Source organism: Prorops nasuta, unplaced genomic scaffold (assembly GCF_024137725.1).
Source record: "Prorops nasuta isolate Cenicafe-Biocafe unplaced genomic scaffold, Cenicafe_Pnas_1.2 PNAS00002, whole genome shotgun sequence".
Lineage (NCBI taxonomy): Eukaryota > Metazoa > Arthropoda > Insecta > Hymenoptera > Bethylidae > Prorops > Prorops nasuta.
This window is the reverse complement of record NW_027116799.1, coordinates 2,618,924-2,635,266: the sequence shown is the minus strand read 5'-3', so window position 1 is coordinate 2,635,266 and position 16,343 is coordinate 2,618,924. Positions and strand designations below refer to the sequence as shown.

At 35.6% G+C, this 16,343-nt stretch overlaps 1 protein-coding gene across 6 annotated transcripts in view; it reads right to left on the bottom strand.

Moving 5' to 3' along the window:
* The window catches only part of LOC136777300 (uncharacterized), a 198,494-nt gene extending 187,507 nt beyond the window's left edge, over positions 1-10,987 (bottom strand). For all 6 annotated transcript variants that reach the window (XM_066733468.1, XM_066733480.1, XM_066733487.1 and 3 more), the window contains exon 1: positions 9,220-10,987. In XM_066733468.1, coding sequence (XP_066589565.1) covers positions 9,220-9,398 — 179 coding nt within the window. In that variant the 5' untranslated portion in view covers positions 9,399-10,987. The remainder of the gene's footprint in view (positions 1-9,219) is intronic.
* Between the last annotated feature and the right edge of the window lie 5,356 nt (positions 10,988-16,343).

Here is a 16,343-nt window from a genome sequence, read left to right as displayed (position 1 = left end):
ACCGAAGTTAAAGTGTCCCAATGGACTTTAATTATTTATTAACAAGATTAAAGAGAACTGTTCTTTCACGAAAAATCCAATCAATTGTAAATCAATATCAAGAGGTTTTCCAATTTTTTATTAAACCGCACTTACCTTGTTTATGCGACAGCATCGGCTCGAAAACCAATTTATATAATTATACTAAAAGAAAAAATGTGCCTCTTCTAAAATATTTGCAATCGAGTAAGCTTATTTGTTAAATAATTAATATTATTAAATTGCTGTTTTCTCTTAAACAATGAAATTGTTATATCATTTATAAAGCGAAAATATCGAGAAAAGAGAAATATATGGTGAGCAATAATATCAAGGATAGCAGGACAATTTCGGAAGAATTCATCTTTCTGCATATAAGAAAATTACTAAAAGGTAGGGACTGGGTAAAAAAACGCGTCTTGAGAGGAACATTCAGAATTCATGGAACCGTGACCTGAGGCAATGTTCAGAACGACCCTGACTTTCGTGACGGTCTCAATTTCTGAAGTTCTTGCAAACACATTTTTGCCTACGACTGGAAAATTATACATGCAGGATATAGTGTTTCCAGAAAAGAGCCTCTGTATTTGGATAGAGTGAAAAAATAAAAATGAGAAGAGTAGGACGGCAGGCAGGAGGGCGGGGTGGAGAGTGAACCATTGGTGAGCTATATACCAAAATTGTGTGAGAGGTTTGAAGGGTGGAGAAGATTGAGGGGAAAAGAATAAAGGAGAAAAGCTAGAAAAGGAAGAGTTTTCACGAAAACGTACACCGAGAAAGGAGCTACACTTTGACCTGAGGACTCAAAGGTAAAAACGTTAAAAAAATAGAGGACAGTATATAGAGAAGAAAACTGTAAAATTGCTCCAGTTCTCGTGGTTTGCTTAGGCCGGAAATAACCATACGACCCTGAGCCTTCTTTCACGACTAAAACGCGTCTTGCATTCATAGCTATGAATTTTCTCTTTTATTTTCCTTCTCTCCTTTCCCATCATTTTAATGCCAATTTTTATGACTAATTTCTGCTCCAAGATTAATCACTGTCACCAACCTACTTTTCTCGGTCATTTTCAAATATTCTACTAAAAAAAGAGAAAAACACAAAAATGTTCCTCGAACACTCATACTTGCATTTCAATACATAATCAAGTTCTAACATTTCAGTATTATGTTAACATTGTAATAAGAACTAATTAATGGTGAACATTGATTAACGCATATTTATTCTCGGTGAAACCTTCTGTTGCAAATAATTGATTAATCAGCATTGATAAAATCCTTGATTTTATGTTTCTACCTTGGATGATTCAATCGAGGATGACTGAATGATTGAGAGAATTTGTTTATATTGCATGTACGAATGACGGTTCGATTTATAAACGATATTGAATCGGTGTTGCGTCGAAAGTTTCCCACGCTGTGATGAGGGAGTGTGTATGTGAGAGAGATAGTGAGAAAGAGATGGAGTGTGAGTCGATCGAATACGTGTATAATTATTACAGCAGCAGCAGATTATTAACCACGTTAACCAGCCGAAACTCCTATCGCAGACATCATTATGAAAGGTCGTTTGTAACTAAATTATAATAATTAAATAAAATATTGTCGAAAAATTTATCGTAATTTATATATGGAATTATTGAAAAGGAATTATCAGTCCCTCTCCAATATTCAGATTCTAGATGAATCATTTAAATAAAATACTCTGACCTTTTAATTTTCCATAAAAATTGTTCATTAAAAACTAAAGATTTCTTCATTTTTTAAGCATTTTACTTCATCGGTTATTCTGAAATTTTATCACGTTAGTTCTGGTATAATTAGAATCTTGAGAAATTAATTTTACTAGTTATGAAAGCGATAAAAAGTTAAATGTTCGTAAATTATTTATGTTCCAATTTTTGCTTTTAACGAAAATTTCTATTAAACAAAATGGATTTAATTTAGCAGCCCATATTTGCAATGTCTCACGCTGATCGAGATTCGCCTTACTTCCGGTGTAATTAATGCTAATCAAGTATCGGTAATTAACGCCAAGGGCTTTAAGACGTTGTCAGAGCCGCTGGGACTGGGGAACTCTAAAAGTTTAGCTAAATACGAAATCCACTTAAGTCCACTGTCCTTGATATCGTAAGCGCAAAACTTTGAAGCTTTAAAGCTCATTTCGGACCGTGTACCCTTAACTACAGCTAGGAATTAATTAACGGTGAATAGTTGAAGATTTTTTTAAACTTTTCATCACTTAATTGTGACAAAAATCTATACTATCATTGTTTTTAATATTGATCACTTCAATGATAGTATAGAGGACAAAATTATTTACCAAGATAAAGGTTGCCATTCATATATAACTTTCGAACACATAAGATATATCGAAAAAAAGGCTAATATTATTGAAAATAGTTTAACCGAAAAAAGTAATTTATTAATGATTTAATAACATCATGAAAACACCTATTAAATTTGTTTAAAATTCGCTTAAAAGAAGACGGGATGGCAAGTCTAACTAAGATGTACTCTTGTCACAAGTATACACTGTAAGTTTTATATTCTGACTATGATGCAAATGAGCAGAACTATAATTAAAAAGAGTCGACAAAGTTTTATATAATCCGAGTGCATTTAAAATTAGCATTGATAAAACTTTTTTAAATTAAAATTGTTTTGCAAAATAAATTAAAAAATTTTATAATAGAGAAATACTGAAAAAAAAAAAAATAACTGTGTTACACACTTTAGCTTGTAATTCTTATATGAAGGGATAGAATTGTAATTGAAGAGGATTTAATTTCTATCAGGTGGAGTAAAAAAGGGACACGTGGTGTTATTATTAAAAAGGGAACCGGAGGTGGCGGTGAATTCTAAAAGCCGACAATACGGGTCGTGGGCGTTAAAATGAAAAAGTAAAACAAAGAAAAAGAAAGAGAGAGAAGGAAAAAACAGAAAAGGGGGAGAAAAAAGTCCTCGCGAAGGGACTGGGTTATACATGCAATGTGCACGTGCACGTAACAAGCTGTAAGCGCGAAAACGTGCAGGCGAGTAAAGAAACGCTAAAATTTCACAACCTTCAATTGCATTAGAAAAATTTTACTGCACCTTTTGTAGAAAATGTTCTTTTCCATATGTACTGGCCCTTCTTTGTATCCCTTACACATTTATCTTTTCCTCTCTTTACTTTAATCACTAACCCTTTTTTTAGAATAAATATTTAACAAAAACAAAATAAAACTTTGATAGAAACATAAATTACTTCCAAATAATTAGACATATAATTACACACACTATACGTAAATATAACACAAATATCTCCATAAAAACGAGCTGCTTTCCCTTGCAAAATCTACGAAGAAATATATGAAATAGATCTCTAGCTCCAGAGTTCGAATCTCCAACACAAATTCAAACGCAACACAAACTAATCTCCACTTCCAATCACTGTTAATAATTAGTATAGCGTATAAGAAAACACTAAACGATCAATCACACCCAATTAGGAGAATTATCTTTAAAAATACATATACGACGTGCGAGAGTTATCGTGGCAAAAATATAAATCATCGCAGAAGTTTAGAAATTGATTTGGTCGGGAGATAAATGTAAACGGGCAAAAAACCGAAACGGAGCGAAGAAACACGACCGAAGCTGTTCAATTAACGCTGGCTAATAAAACCGTATTAATCATCGGGAAATTATGCAAACCGCGTTATGTGGTGGAGGAATTGGACCACGCGCAATTCCAGCAGTTGAAAACTTAACGACCGAGCAATCTCTCTACGCATTTGTAACAATTGCAAATGAATTTCGTAAACAAATTAGTCGATCCACGGGACATGACGGTAATCAAATCGGAACGCGATCGTATTTCCTTAATCGTCCGGACACTCACACAGCCTTGGCTCAGCTCCACTTAAATCTGAATTACTTGGAATGAAAACTTGGTGCAACCGCAAATCGATTGCACTTGTCGACCGGTCGCTCTCAAAAGCAGCTAAAGAGCACCGAGTATTACGAGATATTTTTTACAATTAAACGTAAAGCTGATGAAATTAGTTAATTCGAACATAAGAGTGCATTAGAGATTTATCAGCTTAATTACAAACAATTTATTGCAATAAAAATCGGTAGGAAATTGACAAATCGTGTAGGACAGAAAAATGGCAAAGTGATGTGGTCATCGCGTACGTGTGATGAAAGGAATAGTTTGAGATGCTGTAAGAAAATGGCGACTAACCTCAGCCTGGTATCCAGTGTACAAGGTGGACGTCGATCTGGCGATCGAACGTCCCTCGTACAAACCGATCAAATGAGAAATCCTTGATCCTTATTGCTATGGATCACCGGTGACCGGAATCACGCGGCACAAAATCTCACTCTATCGAGTCTCTTTATACCGCCTTGTACTCGATTTTCTTCACTTTCACCAATCAAACGAACGTCGATCCGCTGCATCGGAAAATCACTCGTCAAAGATCGGGAGGGAAGGAATTGGGGCGTGTAAAAATCGAGACAAAAGATAGAATTGACCAGGGCTTGATATTTAGGGGGATTCTGTGATCATTTTCATAGACAGTGAGAATAAGCTTACAGGTCTTACGGCTCGTTTGGAACACACATGCATTGATACGTCACCAGTGACGTCATTTCAAAATTTGTTTTCAAAAACAATGGTCTGAATGCTTGATATTTAATAGGAAAATCATATTACATCACTGGATGATATACAAGTTAAAATCAATAACGTGGAGATTGATGATTTTTGTGTTCTTGTTTATAGCGAGAGTGATTACAAAGTGTGGGAAGCTTGATGCAAAATGAAAAGTGGGCTTCTACCTATCGTGGAATTTTCAAGCTGGATAAACAGCAATTGAAATATCAGACGAACCACCGAAACGTGAATTGAATTACAAATACCAATGCCAACGTGCATTAGTATTAAATTCCAGTACTATAGACGCTCGTTAATTTCCTCGATATCCATTGGGTTTATTGCCAATTTCCAATTCGTCGATTTTTCTATATTTAAGTGATAAATTAGTATAACGTCTACCAAAGTATCCTGAACAAAGTAATATGATTAAAGAAAATTAAAAATTGTCTGTGTAAAATGGAATAAAAATAATGTGGTATGAAAAAACAGAGGAAAAATACGGGATATATAATAAAAAAAACTAGTCTTAAAATCATTAAAATTAAATTCGATGGCTTTGGGATTAGGCTAAAGGTAAGTGGTTTCGTAATTGAATGACTTTTAATGAGACCTAGGTGTAACGCGTAATTAAAGTGTTAATTAGGAGCCTTAGTGGTGGCCCACTTGATCTCGCGCAATTTCATTCGGGAAATGTCAGAAGATTCTGTGGCAGCTTTTGAACGAAACTGAATTTTCGATGTGGCGTCACACATTTCCTATACCTAATCAAGGCACCCCTTCACATATTGCTGGACCCATGGCCCTTCAACTTTCCTAACATGGCACCGTTAATCAACATCCGCTCCCAAAACACACGGAAAACTAAATGCCATGGAACAATCTAGTTTAGAATTTCATTTATTTCCAACGACAACAAGAACATTTAAGGATTAATAAACGTATTTAGGTTAAATCAACACGTCCAGTTAAACTAACTTTTACTACAGGAGATATGCTGGGTAATTAAAAACAAAAAATTAGCCTGAGAATATAACGATTAAATTGAATTATTCTCCTGTGTGCATTTTTTTAAATTATTCATTTCCTCTCAAATCGTGGTTAATGCTATTTAACGTTGAACAAAGCATTATTTAATGCAATATAATCTGCGATTTCGTTCAATTAAACGCGATGCTACAAAGCACATATTTCACATTGTTATATAAAAACCATAACGTTCAAAAGGAGAGCAATTACGGATGCAATGAAAAAAGTAAAAAGATGTAGTAAAAAAATATTAACAAATCATGCCACTTTTAAAAAAAAGCCACGAATTTAATTTCAGTCATACGCGCTTCAGGAATCCGTGATGATGCTCAAACGCTACCAAATTTAATCAACATTTTTATATTCTTTCATTGCTAAATCTTGCGTACGGATTCAATCACGCAAAAATCGTGACGTATGAACAAATCACAAATTTCTCGATTATTTTACCGGAAAGCATAAGATAAACCGATGCTTAAAACGATGATGGACAGTCGGCAAATAAACCGAAAAAATAGTCTAGATTTATGAGAATAAAAATGAAGAGGAAAATAAATTTGATTAAAAATAAGCGAATTTGGTATTTTTATCGGCTAAAAAATTACCAGCTTTGTCGTAACTCGTAGAGAAACTGGAAAAAGGGGAAGGGGCAGGTATAGTACGCGTTTGTGGTTAAATTCACGAATGCAGGGATGCGATAAACTGCGTAGAGAATTCACTGTCACTCGCGAGAGCGAGAAAGAGATACAGATAAATCGCGAGATAAATGGATAAATATTGAGGGATGGATTTGAACGAACCACGATCGTCCGTAGCCGCCGACAGTTCCTGCGGAACTGAGGTTACTTCCGCTTTGCAGGATCGCGCAAAAATTCTGCTACCCCTTACTTCCCCTGCCGGCGTTTCTGCCTCCACCCCTCCCCCTCTCTTTAAACCACCTTTCAAACTCCCCCACCTTGGCTCAACGACCCCATACCCAGCACCGACGACAGTCACGTGACGGCTACGCCTCTTCTCCCCCTTCGAAATACCTCCATTCACCCCCTACAATGTTCGCCTACTACCCTCCTCTTTCTTCTGACTTTTCCTGTCTCTCCATGCATCCTTTCTACGTCCATCACTTTCGATCCCAATTCTTTTGCCACTGATCCCTGTTTAGACTTCTCCCCTATTTAAATCACCAAGTAAACACATTTTTTTCCCATTATAATTTATTCCCAATAGATTTTTTTTCAAATTCAATCATTCATTCCCCCTTCCTCTCCCATTCTTGTACTTTCAAAGTATTAAGACTTCTTATGAAAATTCCCAAGATTTTCCCCAGCTGTTTTAATTATAATTGATTTCTTGTAAAGTTTCCAAGTAATCTGTTGTTAATATCTTAATAAGGATTAAGAGAGTTGAAAATACGAATTTTGACGAAATTTCTAGATAATGAGATCATGTCAATCTGAGCCTAAGCCACACAGGCCTGCATTCAGGAAACTTCGTCAGGAGAATGTGCCATTCCAGCGCATCGATTAAAAAGTGCTTATCGATAGGACACAGCTTGGCTGGTGTCTACTTGGGGCTATGTGTACGAGAGAAAGCACCACCACCCCCCTTCAATATAATTGCACCCCTACCACACCTTCCACAAATTGAAACTGCGACCTGCTTCATTCTGATCCAATCGCAATTTCATCAAAAATTTGGACTTTATTTATTATTGTTATTAATAAAGGACCGATATCATTAAAATTAACCAATTTTACTTTTAAACAAATTTTAACATTAAACGACCTAATTATTCTGCGTTACTCTATCTCTCTCTCCGAACATCTTGAGAGAAATTAAGTTACTCACATTTCATATGAATTTAATTTCTATAAATCCATTAAATCAATAATTTTTGCAAGTTATCTGTCTACTCGTCTAGCATTCCTCGTTCGTTAAATATTAAAAATTTACTTTGGTCTATGGCATTCTCCTATTTTGAAAGCATTTTTAATATTTTGCTTCGCACTTGTTTCATTAATTATTTCTGACAAGACGCGCTGGCGTCTGGTATAAGCGATTTGCATTTTTGACCTTTATTGGGGTCTGAAGCGTGAAAATTTGAGTAAGGCAAAGGTGATGCATGCATAACACCTGAGCAAGGAAGCTCACGCCTTCGAGCTAAAATTGAATCGACGAACCACCTTGCACCGAGCCAGCCAGTGCTTAATCAAGCGCAGAGATATTAATTAACTTACGCGAGCAAGCCCCGATTAATTAACGGTATCGTCTAGTGACAATGTCGTCAATTTGGATCCACTAAATTGTCCGTAATTGAAAAACTCACAAGTCTCATTCCCTCACAGTACATACATGTATATGTAGTTATAATTTATCAATTATTTTCTTATTCATAGCAATTATATTAAAAAAATTAGTATAAATAATTTAATAGTTTCACTGATATAATAACAAATTTAAGAAACTTATTATACGTTATTAAAATTACGTACTTCGACACGAATAAAACTAATATAAAAGAAAAAACTATAGAAGAACACAGAACGAAACTTGTGATGGCTCCCGCACGCTAGACCACAATAGACTAGCGAAATTTCGTAGGTCAACCTGACATTGGCCAATTATAATCAATCAACAAAAAGCTTTGTACCATGTAAATTCACTATATATACTCTCTTCGTTAGAATATAAATAAAATAATATTCTATACAATTTTCTTAGTATATTTTACCACTAAACTCTTATAATTCTTTCTCTCAACCAATATTTATTCTTTCGTTAAGTAAAAATAATGATGAAAAATAGAAGAAAAAGAATTTTATTTGAAATCTTTAAATTAAAGATAAATACTATTAAGTTGTAAAAAAAGACTTAAAAAAAAAGTTGTTAGACATTGTGCTGGAGTTTGCAAAAAGAGTAAGTTATTGTTAGGCCAAGCATGTGCGTTAGATTTATGTGTACATTTATGTATACTATATATATTTTCTGTACACATTCCTGAAGGGTCTAGAGGATTTGTAGGGTAAATTATTTTAAACATGCGCTTCTCTCTTGGTAGTTGCGTCACTAATGCGACGTACACAAGACTAAAGAGCGACTTCACTTTTTCTCCTAGATGCATTTTCAGCATTTTTCATTATGATGAAAGCACTGACTTTTGTTAAATCGACTTAATACATTATCCTCATCAAAATTCGTAGCCGCTTACCGACCATTATCAGGATCACTGCGCATCAACTATATCACTCGAGAAGAAAAGGAGTAAAATCTCCAGATTCCAATTCCCACCTTTAAAGCCTTACCTGAAATAAAATCATAAAGAAAAATATTTTTAAAAAGGCTTTGAATCCCAAAAACAGTGAAAGGAAATAAATAAATAATTATAAATAAAATAGACTAAAAAATTATATTGATAATTTGATGAGATATATTTTAAGGAGTTTTATAAAATACTCCACTAATTCTATTAAAGAATTTTAATGGATGGATTTGTTTATTTTTGGAGCCCATTCAGCCTCTCTCTCGCTCACCTTCCACTTCCTACAGGTCTTACTACGTCATAACGGATGCTAGGCCTTCTGCGTCGATTTCCGGGACTCCTGGTATGATCCCGTGGGATTCTGACACTCCCACAGGAACCTTGTGTCCTGAGAGGCCGATAGGCGTCCATCGGGCCGTAAGCCCTGATGCATCCGCAACACTTTGACATATTATCAGTCAATCTTCCCCCCACCACTCACCCATTTAAGAGCCGTATCACTACCAAATCTCTTTGAAATAAACAGTTTACGCTTAAACAATTTTTCCATTAACTCATCACAATTTTTGTTACAAACGTCTGCCACATAAACATTGTCCACTTTCTTTATTGCGAATAATTCCATAAACTTTTGACCGAAATCCTCTATACCTCTCGAAATTATTCTCATGAATTTTAATAAGCTCAATCACTTTTAATATTCGTAGATAACGTTAAGTGTTTTTCGTAGCAAAAACGATGAAATCAATTCAAGCAGCAATTCGAGGATAGTAGTGGTACGCGTAGCTTTTCTCAGGTAGTAAAATTTCATTTACCTAGAAGAGGCTGATAGAGCTCCGTTCGATAGAGTTGAGACGCGTATATCTCGCGAACGAGCGGCCAATATCATGAAAGTCGATGTAAAATTTCTCCTTCGATGGGAAATAATTTGAGCGAGTCAATTTAGTCGAACTACAGTGTGGAATGCAAAGCGAGCGAGCCTTCGTGTTATTCTCCTCGGGCTAAAACTGCAGATTCGTCCAAGAGAATCTGTCTATCGCTTAATTAAAACTCTAATCATTCCAGGGAAATTCCAAATCTCCAGAAACACTTATACACACGCTTCCTTCCAAATGCCTCTATTAATTTTAATTCCCTAATTAATTTACTTTCAATTGTAATATTACTTGTCTGTTTCAACTATTTAAAAATTATCTTAGATTGCAAAAGAATATTTACGAGTAACAGCAGAAGTTGGGAATCAATTTTCAGGAAATATTTCAGTGATATTTGGAATTCAAGGTAAAGTTTGAACAGCATGGAAGTCATACAAATGAGATTTATTTAAATAAATATACATATGAGAGACTACGACCAATGCTACCAACTTTAAAATGTGTTTTTGCAAGCTCTAATAAACCTTAGTGCGATATGAATTAGTATTGGGAAAGGATGTCAGAAAAATTATAAAAATACACAGTAAAATTGGTTCATTTATATAATTTGTAGCTTAGTACATGAAGAGAGGGTTAGATATTGAGTGAATCTGAACATTCGTGAAGCAGAATTTAATGTTCGTTGAGAAAAAAGGAATTGTAGTGCAAGTGGATGGCGATGAACGATGAATTGACTAGAATATTAAATTTGCCACTGGAACAGAATTTTCAAGTGTTGACAGAATGGCCAGGCGTTAATCGGAATTCAAGGGAAGTTCGAGGGGCAGGGGGAGAATGGCCAAAGGAGAAAAAAAAATGGAGGAATGAACAGATGAATGAACGTGTGGAAACTTGCTAAGCTACATGAAATAATTGTCAGTAGCAAATAAACCGGTTGTGTTCAGTCTAATTACAAGTACAGTCACGTGCTCGACCAATGTCTTTCGAGCTAGCTACTCGATCTTTGTCCCTCCTTTTACACTATTCTACTCTCGGTCATTCGCACTTTGTCTCTCTTTTGGATTCTTATTTGGTTCATCTTTTCAATAATTATTTTCCAGACTCCCTCTATTTTTCTTATGGTTACCCCCTCGATTGTTCCATTTTTTCATCTCTTTTACTTAGTCATTCCCATTTTGTCTGCTTTTAGGATTCTCTTTATCCCTGCTTCACTCACTCTCTGGACCAATCCCTTTTTCTATCTCTTATTTAGATTCTCCCTGTCTTTCTCTATTCTATCATCTTTGTTTATCCTCTTCCTCGTGTTCTCTCCATATCTTTCTATAATTTACCTTCCATACAACTCCTCCTTACATTCTTTTTGCATTCCTTCAATTCCTTTATAATTTACCAGCCACGTAATTCCCGCTTTCCCTCTCAAACTCATCATTATCTGACTCTCTTACTCTCTCTCTCTTTCTTTCTCTTCAAATCTCTTCACGACAAGAATTCCTGGAAGATTCCCAGTAATCAGACAAAACTTCCAAACAAATTTCACGATTCGCCACAGCTGGTTAAAAACTCTGGATATCTGGACAACTGAACGGTTCCTTTGTCACCTAACCCACGAACAACACTATCACTCGTAGTACCCAAATGCTCGCGAAAAATGTCCACCAATCGTTCACGATCAGCTTCGAACTACTGAAAGATTCCTTCATTCGCCTCGTATCTTTGCACAAATAAACCACGCTGATAATTCCCTCCCCACTCGAAGGATTACTCTCTTATCACTCGACAATCACTGTAGTGCCATGTGCGAATCTCGATAATCTTCAAAAACCAAAAAATAACTGACGAAAAATACAAAATCAAAACAAATTAATCACTCAAGTTTGAAAATAGAAAAACACTATCACTACTTCAGTTCCAATGCTCCACTAAAACATTTCACGATCAAAAGCAAGAAACTTTAAATTCCCATAAAAGACTCTTTCACTCGCCTCGTATCTTCGCACAAATAAACCTCGTTGATGATTCGTTCCCACTCAAAGTCTAGGATTATTCGCTTATCGCGCGAGAATCGCTGCGGCGCCACGTTCAAATTTCAGTGTTTTTCACAAAGATGAAAAAAAGTGGAATAGGACTTAATGATGAAAATAGAACGCTGCGTTTAAAAAGCAATTAAGCGAGGTTGATCGATCGCTCGTATACGATCGTCCTGACGCAATATTGTTTAAACGTGGGAGTTTTTAGCGCGTGAGTGTACGAGTCAGCGAGAGGGAGTGAGCGCGAGTTCACGCACGGCGAGTCGTCGAAACGAACTGAGAGTCGTTTGACGGAGGAGTTTGAAGGAAGGAGGAAAAGCTAAGAGAGCTGATGTGAGAAAGGAAGGAGAGGAGAGAGAGAGAGGTTGGGTGAGGGAGAGCGAAGGATACGGTTAGAGGGGGGAGGAGAGAAATAACAGATAGAATTGTGGAAAGAGAGAGAGAGAGGAGCAGATTGACATATATATATATATGAAGAGTGGGGGACAAAGACAGAGAAAGGAAGTATAACACGTGTCCTCTGGCATGTCTGGTGGATGTGACTCGTCAGACGTCGTCCGTCAGTCCGGTGGAGCGTCTGGTATCCCAGATAAACCGGCCGAACCAAGAAGGAAGATCGACTCGATCTAGAAGTCGCAGCTCCTCGAGAAAGACTTATCTAGCAGAAGCTTCCCATATTTTTTGCCTTCCAACGTTTCTCGTCGAGCATGAATAACACACGATCGCTTCCTCGAATCAGTCGTCCATTGAATTAATTCTCGGGTGCTGCTCTTATACTTCCAAGATAAAAATAAATTCATAATCGTACCTGAAGAATTTTCCAGTCCCCTTCTACATTTATATAATTGTATATTATAATTTTATTTTAGTTCACTATCTGCTCATCTTTGACCTAGGATTCATAATAAAAGTAATTATTTTTGTTAATTTCACTCGATTGTGTTTACACTACTGATTGCATGCTTCGTTAATGTTACTGATCATTTATCCTCGATATATTGATTATACACTCGAAGAAACTACTTAAAGGTGCGAAAATATGATAAATTTTTTGGGTTAAAATTCTAATCTATTTTAAAGTTCTTTTTATTCATCATTGTTTCATTCGAAGTAAATGCTAATTTTTTTTAATAGAATAGTCGAGATTCTTATTTAAGTTAATTGGAGCCCAGGTTTCGTGCACGCGAGATAAACGAATTTCTGGAACGTTTCTTTTTAGATGGTTTTATCTTGTTAAGGGAGTTCTCGATGGAAAATATTCGAGTACGTTTCTATCCCCCACTAATCCTATTTCAAGGTTAATGCCTTCCATGTAGTGTAAAAATTACGGATTGCTGGAGAGTGCAAGCAGCGTGGGGGCTCCGAGTTTCAGGCGTAGGTGGGGTGAGTTTCCGGTGCAGCAAAAACTATTTTTAACCGTTCAAGAGCAAACGATGGCTAATATGGCTAAGAATAATATCCCCAGAAGAGGGAACAATATTACCGAAACACTTTTTAAAAACAGCGAGTACTAAATTAAGAAAATATGAAAAATTAACGCGATTCGTGTTTTTCCTACGCAAACTTTGTTTTTACCCACAAGAAAACGATGGATATTTCATTGAAAATTATTGTTACAGATTTTTGCTTCACAAAAGAGCATGCATTCGACAAGACTAATGGACTGATAACAAGTTACTAAATCTACTAAAACGAAAGATGATTCTTGGTGAAAGAGGCTAGCTTTACAACGCGTCGTAACTATTTTATAGATGGTGAAACGTCGGCTAGCTGCTCTTGGAAAATTTATGAAAAATCAAGAAAAAAGAACGGTGAACATTCGGCCTTGATCGACGATCCGCCTCGGGAAAATCAATCACTTTTCCAGACAGTGGAAGTTTGCAGCACGAGTTTTCCTGCCCGCTGTAATACCTTTTACCCCGTTAACCCCACATCCCGAGCCACTCGCCCCACCCTAAAAGCCATTTCAACAGTTCCAGAAAACCGGAAGTGCCCACTTCACCAACTTTCCCAGTCTGCCTCTAACTGCAAACACGATTTTTTCCAGTCTATGAGATTTAAACGAAAATGTTTATCAATGGTGAATCGTTCCAAATCCAATTTCGTTGTACGAATAGAAAAATGCATGTTAGAAAAATAAAATTATTTTTATTATTATAATTTATATATATTATAGCACGAAATGGGGTTCGATTCTTAAATAAAATATATTCAATTTTTCTCATTTTTTAAATTCTTTTTTCAACATGATTTTCGAGTCGAGAATTTTTAATCCGATGAAAGAAGAGGAATATAAGAGAATTATATATATATATATAATACAAAGAAAAAATTGCAGATGCTGTGTAATTAAGGAATACGTGTATACTTTACACGATCTCGGTTTGCTTTCGCGCTAAATCTAAGAGATATTCGGTGGCGTAAAAATAGTTGACGAGAAACGCAAGACGTTGGTATCCAATATCGACGCGATGGGTCACGTGCACCGTGAGAACTCGTGATTCATCGTGCAACCAACAATGTCGAACATCCAGCAGGACCATAGGCCTTCGTAACTTTCGTATTTCACCTGCAGAGAATATATGGATATTACATGCTTTACATCAAGCCACGTGACCACAATTTAGTATTTCCACTGAGTTGTAAGAGTCGATCTGTTAAAACCAACTCTTACAACTCAATAAATTAGCCATGAAATGATCAACTAAACCTGTACTGTATATATACCTTCTCAATATTAAATCCCCAGTTAAATGAATTATTGCGTTACAGATGCATAAGGCATGTAACCCAGCAATATATAAACACGTTTCTTAGCGACAATCATTGATTCAAAATAATTTCAATTTTTATACCACAAGATATCAAGATTCTTCGTATAGTTTAAATATTCTTTTCAAGCTTTCCTATTACAAGTTTAACAAAAGTTACTTTTTTCTTAAAATACATTTTTAATGTTACTGAATGAGGTGACAAAATAATTTTAAAAAATATCAAAGTATATTCGGTAAGATTTTATACGGATGAAATAAATAATGGGTCTAATTCGGGTATAGATTTGGATTGGTTGATGAGGGTGGGCAATTAGGATCGGATAATCAGGCGAGAGTAGAGGTTCGGTAAAAGCTCGAAGCTTTTTTGATGATAAAAAGGGAAGATTGAAGCTCTTGAGAAATCTCCGGAGCAAGAAAAATCTCAGCTCTCGACTTTAATGCTCGCGTCGTGCCCATTCTATCCTTACATTTCCCCATGGATTTTCCGCTTCTCCTTTTCCCTGCCAACCACGCTCTTCCAACGTGCGACGTCTCTAATATTTGTGCCCGGCTACCCTGACAAAGGGGCGAGGGGGTGGAAGGGTATAGAGGGAAGAAGAGTGGCTTGCACCAGATCAGAGATCTAACGTATAAAATAATCGCCTTCTCTTATCTTAAGCGATCGTGACGTCACGTGAGAACCTGCTTGAAAAACTACCTCTTCGAATAAACCCTTAACAGTCTTCCCTCGCTTTAAATTTTACCCCGAATCATCATGGAATAACCAAAAATTTTCATAAATTCAAATGCTACTATTTGTAATTTTGTTTCGTTTCTTCCCCCACTTTCTTTTATTAATATCGATATTGTTTAACTGTGAATTACATTAATCATGATTATATCTATGACTTTTTACTATAATAGCTGTATTATTTTTTATGGTAATGATTTTTCCATAGATTCGAAGGTTTGAACGAGTAGGATGGAAACAGAGACAGAGGTGGAATAATTATGTCTGTCTTTTTTTTCGTTTCTACCATGTAACAAATAAAGGGTAAGGAAGCCTAGCGTCAGGCTTTTCTCATTATCGTTGCCTGGGTAATATATTTTCCTTCCCTACTACCAACAGTACATACAGAAAAAATAAAAATCTCGAAATAATACGTAGTCTTTTTATAATTCGTTGTTTAATTTTTTATTCAAGCTGTAAAATATACATTTTCAATGCAAAATAACAATAACAGAGAATTGATGAATAAAAACAAAAGCATTGATGTTAACATTACAAAATTATTTCTTCTAAAATTTATTATTAACAAATTTTTATCAAATAAACTCTTTTTACCCTTTCGACTAATTCAATATTTACCAAGTGGATTTAATCATAGTTTATAGACTCGGTTACAACATTTTTTCTACTGTCATCCAAATAGGCAAAGATCTTCAAAAATATAAGTTCAATGAACTTATTGAATTGGCGAATGAAGACAAATGAAAAGCTTCTTTAAATTGGATAAACGTTCAAAGTAGTACTAAGCTGGAATAATTCAGGGCATAAACCACTTGCACGATTATCCAGTAGTTTCAAGTCTCCCAATATTTTTTTGCGCAGATTTTTTTCTTTTTCAATGTAAAGCCAACGTGAACTATTTGTGAGTTTGACGAGCGTTTCAGCGAATAAAGATTTACTCGCCGAGCCAGGGATAGTGCAATTATCTTGCAGGCTTGGTTTGCTCTTTG